Raw genomic sequence first — 8,864 nt, 5'->3', positions numbered from 1 at the left:
AATTTCTTAGAACTTGTAACGGTGCACCGAATGACTAATAAAGTGAACCTGGTTGTCCACACTCACAGTCTTCCAGGAAATATAACTTGATTGGTTGAAATGCCTATGCTTTGCGTCGTCCTCTCAATCCACCAATGGCGTGCTGTGAACGCGGGGGTTGTAATCGTTTGGATTTGGGTAGAAGGGCAGTTTATTTCCTGATAGCGTTTTGCTATCTATGTTATTGATCTACTGTTAGCTAGCTAGGTAGGTAATATGACATTTTCTTAGCTATCAGCGTTCAGGTATGCATTCTGCCGTATATTTTACTCTCTGAAAGTCGGAAATCTTCACTATCGTGTATCGCACAACAGTTTATATGTTATTCACGTAACGGTTTGGATGTCGCTAAACTAGCTAGTTAGCTAGCCAACATCTTAATGTATTTATTGAATAGGCTAGCTAAAGTAACTGAATAGTTATCTGATCAAACTGGACATTCCAACGGGCTGTAAAAAAACATAGTTAGCTATCAAGTGTCTAACGTTACCTACTGGGCTAACTGTTAAGTGTCAACATGCATGCCAGCATCATGCATTCCATTGTATGATTAATTGATATCCATAGCTAGCTAGACAAACAAGAGCCTGCCTCAACATGACCAGTGCCATGTTCCTTCTTTACTTTACATGTTTACCTAGGTTTTGTGAAACCATAAAGTCAGCTGTAACGTTAGACATGGGGGAGCCCAAGACGCCCAAATTTGGGTCCATAGAAGAAGAGCTGAGTTTCTGGAAGGAGCAGTCAGACAAACACCAGCAAAGGTAAGGAATTATACCAATGGTTGGTAGCTAGCAGCCGAACTGGTTGGCCTAGATGTGTGGATAATGGATAGAAGTGAAACTATCCGAATCTGTTTATCTATCCGTAAGTGTATATCTAGGAAGTTTACCATATATCAATCTTAAACGGTCATGGCGAGAAGGGATGTGTGTCTTAAGCTAACCCTAAACTTTTTCCTAACTTTAAGCAATTTCTCCTAACCTGCTACGAAAAATCAAATCTGGTGTTAATTTGACAAAAGCTGGATCCCTACTAGCCATGACCATCCTAACTTCACCCTGTAACAGAGACAAAATGGAATCTAATCCTAGATCAGAATTCAGTGGCGATTTCCTTCTACATAGTTTAGCTATGAAGGTTAGACATGTTTTTTACGTGTTTGTGCCCAGGGCTGAGGAGGCACAGGAGGAGTTGCAGGAGTTCCAGCAAATGAGTAGGGACTATGAGGCTGAGCTGGAGACTGAGCTGAAGCAGTGTGAAGCACGGAACAGAGAACTACTTTCCAACAACAACCGGCTACGCATGGAACTGGAGAACATCCAGGTTAGAACCTAGAACACCTGTATTGTCAAGGCCAACACTACTCATATTCTGTAGTCTTGCATCACCACATATACACTGCTTCCCATCACGTAAAAGTTGGGCTCCATAATCTGTATGTTTTAGTATACTTCAAAGCGCCTTCTGTGTCTTGCATTGTCTAGTAGTACACACACGGTCACTCTAGCATCACTAAATCATAGCCACCATCACCAGGGGCCCTGTGTGTTCATTACCACGGAGCAGCTGACTTCTGAGTAACTATTTATACTGCTGAGCCCAGAGGGAAGGTTAAAGTCATTGAATACTTGATTGTGCTAAAAGCCTTCATTTCTGGGGCCTGGGGGACAGTCAAGGACAAGCCTGTGAAGAAGTGAAGGGAGAACATAATCTAAGACCACAAATGAGCAGCAGACATGCATCAAAAAGTGTTCTGTGATTTTGCAGGAGAAGTACGAGGCGCAGCACTCTGAAGCGTTTAGGCAGATCTCATTGCTGGAGGGAGACCTGGAAGAGACCACAGCGGTCAAGGACCAACTCCAGAAGTACATCAGAGAGCTGGAGCAGTCCAATGACGACCTGGAGAGGGCCAAGAGGTCAGTCTGGACACTTTGACCTCGACTTGGTTGTTATTATTGTGGCGTAATGACACTGACTGTTATGTTGATGAGGGACTTTCATTAACTATGTAAAAAAGCCTGTCTCTGCTGGGTTGAAGTGTCTGTCTGACACTTCTTTATCCAATCACCCTAATGACATTGGTGTGTGTCTTGACATTGGTGTGTACCCATTTTGTCACAAATTTCATAGGCCTACATGCAGATTCAACCATGTCTGTCCTTCCACTCACCCTGGAGGATAGGATGTAATTTAAGACATAACCATAGTAACTGACTGACCAATGTCCTGTCTCACAGGGCGACCATCATGTCCCTGGAGGACTTTGAGCAGAGGATGAACCACGTGATCGAAAGGAACGCCTTCCTGGAGAGTGAGCTGGACGAAAAGGAAAACCTTCTGGAGTCTGTCCAGAGACTAAAGGATGAGGCCAGAGGTTTGTGTGTGTAAGGGTGGGGACGGGGGTCAGTGTGTTTCTCTCTGTGTGTGTGAGAGAGTGAGAAGCCAGAGGTGAGTCAGTGGAACAAGAAACTCAAAAAGGTTTTCATTTCATGTTCTCATCAAGAACTGCTGATTTTTGCCAGATTTAGTTACCGGTTTCAAAAATATGTGTAATTTGATAGTTGACTAACTGACATTGTAATATCAGGATGATCCAGCCTTGCCTATTGTTTTCCTCAAAGAGTAAGCAGGGCGAATATGAGATTATGTGTAGAATTTACAGCTATAAAAGTCCTGCCTACTGCCTGGTTCAAGTCCTGTACTGTGTTTTAATGGTCTTCAAGCTTATATATCATCATATTCATGAAAATGGGGTCATCTTAAGATATATACTGTAATTGTATTTGTGGATTAATTTACCTTTACCCAGTGCCTTTTATGAAGGTTTTTGATTACGGGGGGAAAACGCAATCAAAAACCTTCATGAAAGGCATCAGTTAAAAGTAAATTAATCCACAAATACAAGTACAATTTTACATGTACAGTATCTTAAATTATCACGTTTTCATGAATTTGATATAAGCTTGAAGCCCATTCAAAAACTTGATCCAGGAAGTAGGTGGGACTTCCATTGCGTATTGGTGATTACTTGTATTGACTTTTTCTATATTTGTACTGTAGTATCAATGTCACAAATGTCCTCAGTATTGAGATCTGATCTGTTGTCTCCTCTCTCTGTGTTGGGCAGATTTACGACAGGAGCTAGCTGTACAGCAGGTCCAGGAGCGACGCCCCCCCAGTAGCCTCTCTAAAGAGAAAGACAGGACCGAATCATTGTCACGCTCCACCATACCGACCACCCCCTCCAAACCACTTGGTACATTCCCAGCAACCCCAGCCTCAAGCATTCGTCGAGGTGGGTGAGACCAATGGTAGCTGTGTTGTGGGTTAAACTGTAATAATGACATATGACTTTATCCAAATTTTAATGAGTAATGGTGGAATGCTAGTTAATCCCTTAGTCAAAGACAGTACAGTATGAAGACAGATGCTGAAGAGTATGAAGAGAAATGCTTTTCTAATAGAAATCCCCAATCACACTTGTTGGCGATGTCGGCTCGCTAAGCTTGTGCGTAGAAACCCGTCGTCAGGTTTTTTTTACCTTTATTTAACTAGGCAAGTCAGTTAAGAATAAATTCTTATTTTCAATGAACTGCCTGTTCAGGGGCAGAACGACAGATTTGTACCATGTCAGCTTGGGGATTTGAACTTGCAACCTCTACGGTTACTAGTCCAACCACTAGGCTACCCTGCCGCCCCAGGGTAACGGCGCGTGAGCAGGCCGCCAAATCAATGGCAATCCTTCGATATAAAGTTGTTTTTGAAAAATGAAAGCATGTCACTTTCACGAGGTTGCAATAATAACATGTTCAACCACTTAAGACACTGGCTCGAATCATGGTTGTGGATTTAGATTGAGAATATGTACAACTAAAGAAGAATTTCCCACCAAACCCTGGCCGGGTCTGTTTTGCAAGCTGTCCAGGAATGTCTTGCAATGTTGCGCCTCTGGCTTTAGAAAAGCCTTAGTAGCTGTAGTTGGATGTTGTGATATGTGCTAAATGTAATGTGTTTTGTGTTTAGGGGATAACCTAACAGGAACTCCACTGACTACGTCGGCTCGCATATCTGCACTCAACATCGTCGGCGAGCTCCTAAGAAAAGTCGGGGTAAGAAACATGGTCTTAGTAGGACCTATGCTTTTAATACCACCACCATGAACAATGATGTATAGAATTTAAATCTAATTTAATGACGTAAAGGAAAACTCCATACAAAAACAATATCTTGGTATTTGTTTGGACTTTTCATTTTTAAACCATCTCCATTTCTGTGTCTATGATGATCTCAGACTGTAATACAACTTATTTCCCCTCTTGGATGCTCTAGAACCTGGAGTCCAAGTTGGCGTCTTGTCGAGACTTCGTATACGACACGTCGCCGAAAAGATCGGCTCTTCCGTCGTGTCCCGGTACCCCCTCTGCTATAGAGGGAGGCACAGAGATCCAGGCCTGCAGCATGAGCCCTCCACACTACGACAGGTAAATGGGTCACAATGAGAAAATCATATATATATATATATATATATCTCTAGATTCAGCCTACTTAGTAGTAGTATTTATTAGGATTCCCAATTAGCTGCTTCCAAGGCAGTGGACACTTCCTGGGGTACCAAACATTAGGAACACCTTCTGTACCCCCCGCCCTCAGAACAGACTCAATTCGTTGGGGCGTGGACTCGACAAGGTGTTGAAAGCGTTCCACAGGGATGCAGGCCCATGTTGATTCCAATGCTTCCCACAGTTGTGTCTGGATGTTCTTTTGGTGGTTGACCATTGACACACACAGGAAACTGTTGAATGTGGAAAAACCCAGCAGCATTGCAGTTCTTGATACAAACCTGTGCGCCTGGCACCTACTACCATACCCTGTTCAAAAGCACTTAAACACCTCTACAGGATCGGTGGGTCCCCTGAGCTGTGATTAGCATCAGGTTGTAAGTAACAAGAACATAGGCATATCTGATATTGGCAGAAAGATTAACATGAATTTAAGCTAACTGTGCTGTCCAATTTACAGTAGCAATTACAAAAAAAACATCCTTTGCGATATCTTTTACCAGGTCTAATGTGTTATTCTCCTACATTAATTTAAAATTTCCAAACTTCAAAGTGTTCCCTTTCAAATGGTATCAAGAATATGCATATCCTTGCTCCAGGTCCTGAGCTACAGGCAGTTAGATTTGGGTATGATATTTTAGGTGAAAATTGAAAATCTTTTGTCTTGCCCATTCAACTTCTGAATGGCACACACAATCAATGTCTCAAAATATTTTTTTTTAAGCCATCTCCCCCCTTCATCTACACCGATTGAAGTGGATTTAGCAAGTGACATCAAAAAGGATCATAGCTTTCACCTGGTCAGTCTGTCATGGAAAGAGCAGGTGTTGTTAATGTTTTGTATACTCAGTGTACATGGCACAACATTTAACAGATGCTCCCATCCAGGGCGACCCACAGCTAGTGCATTCAACTCAAAATAGCCAGACATCTGGACTAAAAAGTACTTTACTCTTCATTTAGACTTAGTTGATTTCTAAGACCAGTAGAAGTATCCTACAACTAACGAATATGAACTGGGTGGGATTTGTTCTGGTTCCTGTTGCTCATAATTCTGATGTTCTACATTAAAATTAACTTGTTGATTTGTGTTACTCATGGTAGATTTGTCTTTCAGTTTGGTGAAGCGGTTAGAGTTTGGACCTGCGCCTCCTCGGGGGGTCTCCTCCCACGGCTCCCAGTCACCATCGGGGGGAGTCAAGATCCTGCTATGAAACGAGGGCCTCCCCTGCCCCCCTCCACCACACTGTACTACCCATCAGTAGGGCTTTAAACTGTGTCCCCCTCTCACTACCAGCTGAACATCCTCCCCCCGAACCAGGAAGCCGCTCCCTCTATCAACTTATTTGCTGCATGGACTCTGCTGAGAAGAACCGCCGTGTCATGATGCTACAGTTTTATTTTATTAATGAATACTAGAAGTGAGGATTCCTTGACCCCGCTGCATGTCCTCCTGCTGAACCCAAGTCCTGCTACTATACCACTAACACCCGGTCCTTCTTGTACCCACGTTCTCTGATTGAACTCCATCTTGGATTCTTGGTGTGCCAGCTGAGTGAAGTTGGTTGATAATTGGCGGTGTTAGCATTGCTGCCTTTTATCAATATATCACCACCACAATGATTCCTTTCTGTATGTCCAACTCTCTGATGTCTGTTCGTAGCTAAGCCACATGTGCTTATAGAGGCTATATGTGTAAAGTGTCGGAGATGGTAAGTTAGGCTAGCTTTACCTTTTGGAGAATGTGTTATTTCTTTCTTTGTGCTGTTGTCATCGGCTGTAAAAGTTAAGGATGGTCTGAAGTTATGGGTACTACTACTTTACAGGTCAATGTTTGAGTTAAAAGCAATGGTTTATTAATGTACAAATATACATTTTAAAGGTCTTCTACCTGGTAACTTGAAAAAGTATGATCTATGAGAAATGCAGACTAGCTAGCCTTATACCCTGTCATGCAGTTGCAGAATGTTTTACAGGGTAGGCAAGATATAGGAACAGAAAGTACATTGAGTTAACCTCTGAGAATCTCAAATTTAGTCTAGGTCTTTGGCAAAGACATTACTTTCCGTTACCACAGTTGATAAAGTTGCCGTTTAAGTTTTAGATTTTTTTTCTCTCCATTTGTTTGATGGTTTGTATATGTTCTTCATCTTTTACAAGTTGGAGAGTTATGGGGCACCACTGCACTACTGAATGTATAGAATCTATATTACAGATGTTTCTAATAGGAAGTGGCCTACAGCTTTGGTTCAGTTTGAGCAGGTATACCTGTCAAGACTGATCTATCAGATCAGGGAGCTATCGAAAATGACAAAAATAGCAATAATAGATTTGACAGACTAGAGTTTGATTTTACAGAATAGGGTTTTGAGATAAAGCACAGTTCGTACTATATTTCCAAAACCATTATGGATGATGCCTTGGTTACACTGTTAATGCTGGACGTATGAATTCATTACGTGCTGTTTTAGCCTTTCTTTCCAATGAGGAGCAATAGTCCGATATCAAGGACGTTACTACTCAACGACAGATGGAACATTTGTACTTATTAGCAATATATATTGTATCTCTCACTGGTTTATATTGGTTCCATCCATATGTGCTTTATCCAATTCCCGTCATGTTCGTGATAAAGGAGTTGATATGAGACCAGAATAATGTCTACAAAACGACTGTTACATAAGAACAGCTGCTGTTAGTACTCTGCTGTTGTGTGAACTAAGGACCAGGAAGTAGCGTTTGTACTTTTACAACTGTACATGTAACCGTTTGTGGGTGTGTTACTAACATACTAACTTCTGTTTGCGTTTACATTGAAATGTATGCACCTGAGGTGCTCAACCTTTTGACCTGTTGGTTTGCAAGCCTTTTTGTATCAAAATGAACACATAAAATTAACATTCTAAACATGCTTTTGGCAATATCATTCAGGATGTGGAGACAGACATATAGTAGAGAAATAGGTTTACTTTTTCACTCTTATTTATTATGCAGGTGGTTCCACAATTTATAGATTTAAAGAAGTGGCATGTAAACGTCAATTGAGTAAGAACAAGACAGAATATTGTTAAGGTGACCAGTGGCGGGGAAAACTCAAATATATTTGTTGAATATGCATCTGGACATACATAAAATGGCCTTGACGGTATGACACTATTCCTGCTGATGATATTCTACTTGGCAAGGTACACAACTGAAAAGTACCGGTCTTGTTGATACTGTGTGTATTAGACTATGTATGAGAAAGGGGTGACTGGTTTTGGTTTCTAAAAGTAGGAAGGTGTTTTCTTACCCATACTTGACAGTCAGAGACAGTATGAAATATATATGGTCAATTCACTGTCCTTACCACAGACAAAGCAACAGTGCGCCAATATTGGGGCAGCTATTCTGAATACAAAAGAAAATACATTTGGACTACAACAGTTATTTTTTAGCTGGGTGGGTATACCATTTGTCATAGTATACATTGACCTTCTATAACGATCTTAAGTTAACAGCAGTGTAGAAGACGGGACAAGTCATAATGTCGTCATAGAAATAGAATAGATTTACATGACCACTAGATGTATACATCTAGAAATACAATGTGATGCCTATAATTAATTAGGATTTAAAGTGACGAATAGTAACACCTGGATTTATCCTTCCAGATGAAAGGAGAATAAGGAACAACATGTAACCTACGTACCTTCGAGGGGTACAACATTATGCTAAGGAAGTATCGTAGGGACAAGTAATTCAGTGCAGTACAAAACAGTGGAGCAAAAAAACAAATCACACCAACATCCCAGGCACTAAACTTAAACCAAATTAATTATTACGCCTTTGTCTCTTATACCATTTTGTCTGTTTTGAATTGTGAAAAGCCTTATGTGCTCTGAACGAGAAGGCAGTCGATATGCGACTGGTATAGAGAATCATATTTGGAAGTGATATGAAAGAAAAAGGTTGACGTCACTTCTGTGTTCTTTGGTAAAGCGGGTCTGTCTGGCACCAATTAATACTGAATCTGATTGGTTGGATGCTTGTAATGCTGAATTTAATTGGATGGTTTTGGGCTCTTCTACTCAACAGACTTTGTTCCGTTGTAGTCCCCCTGTGAGTCCCCGTCTTCTTCTGACGCGTCATCGATGACCCCTCTCCGGGCACTGCCCCCGGCACGGCGCGGTGCGGCGCTGAAAGAGGGTTCGGTCCCACGCCTGACACGCAGACCGACAGACACAGGACACACAGACACACACACAGATGAGACGAGCTATG

The 8,864-nt window shown here is 41.7% G+C and overlaps 2 protein-coding genes across 5 annotated transcripts in view; one reads left to right on the top strand and one right to left on the bottom strand.

Annotated features, from left to right (window-relative positions):
- The first annotated feature begins 61 nt into the window (after window positions 1-61).
- On the top strand, window positions 62-7,512 carry LOC135524578 (nuclear distribution protein nudE homolog 1-like). 2 transcript variants are annotated; one of them, XM_064952246.1, is made up of 9 exons: window positions 62-246; window positions 681-803; window positions 1,212-1,365; window positions 1,810-1,958; window positions 2,280-2,416; window positions 3,170-3,337; window positions 4,066-4,151; window positions 4,372-4,523; window positions 5,719-7,512. In XM_064952246.1, the coding sequence occupies exons 2-9, from the start codon at window positions 718-720 to the stop codon at window positions 5,813-5,815; spliced, it is 1,029 nt and encodes a 342-aa protein (XP_064808318.1). In that variant the 5' UTR covers window positions 62-246; window positions 681-717; the 3' UTR covers window positions 5,816-7,512. The 2 variants fall into 2 exon arrangements, with proteins under 2 accessions (XP_064808318.1, XP_064808327.1); XM_064952255.1 differs by having other exon boundaries at window positions 62-284.
- Window positions 7,513-7,565: 53 nt separating this feature from the next.
- The window catches only part of LOC135524541 (myosin-11-like), a 39,044-nt gene continuing 37,745 nt past the window's right edge, over window positions 7,566-8,864 (bottom strand). For 2 of the 3 annotated variants that reach the window (XM_064952163.1, XM_064952171.1), the window contains one exon: window positions 7,566-8,803. In XM_064952163.1, coding sequence (XP_064808235.1) covers window positions 8,668-8,803 — 136 coding nt within the window. In that variant the 3' untranslated portion in view covers window positions 7,566-8,667. The remainder of the gene's footprint in view (window positions 8,804-8,864) is intronic. The other variant, XM_064952179.1, reaches the window with a different exon arrangement.

This window comes from Oncorhynchus masou, chromosome 4 (assembly GCF_036934945.1).
Source record: "Oncorhynchus masou masou isolate Uvic2021 chromosome 4, UVic_Omas_1.1, whole genome shotgun sequence".
NCBI classification, from domain to species: Eukaryota; Metazoa; Chordata; class Actinopteri; order Salmoniformes; family Salmonidae; genus Oncorhynchus; species Oncorhynchus masou.
This window is presented reverse-complemented; position numbering and strand designations above follow the sequence as displayed.

Excerpts from the sequence above, each read along its gene's own strand:
- LOC135524578 (XM_064952246.1), top strand. The coding sequence starts at position 718 with ATGGGGGAGCCCAAGACGCCCAAATTTGGGTCCATAGAAGAAGAGCTG. Across the intron at positions 2,417-3,169 it reads ACTAAAGGATGAGGCCAGAG|ATTTACGACAGGAGCTAGCT; the intron begins GTTTGTGTGTGT and ends TGTGTTGGGCAG. Across the intron at positions 4,524-5,718 it reads AGCCCTCCACACTACGACAG|TTTGGTGAAGCGGTTAGAGT; the intron begins GTAAATGGGTCA and ends TTTGTCTTTCAG.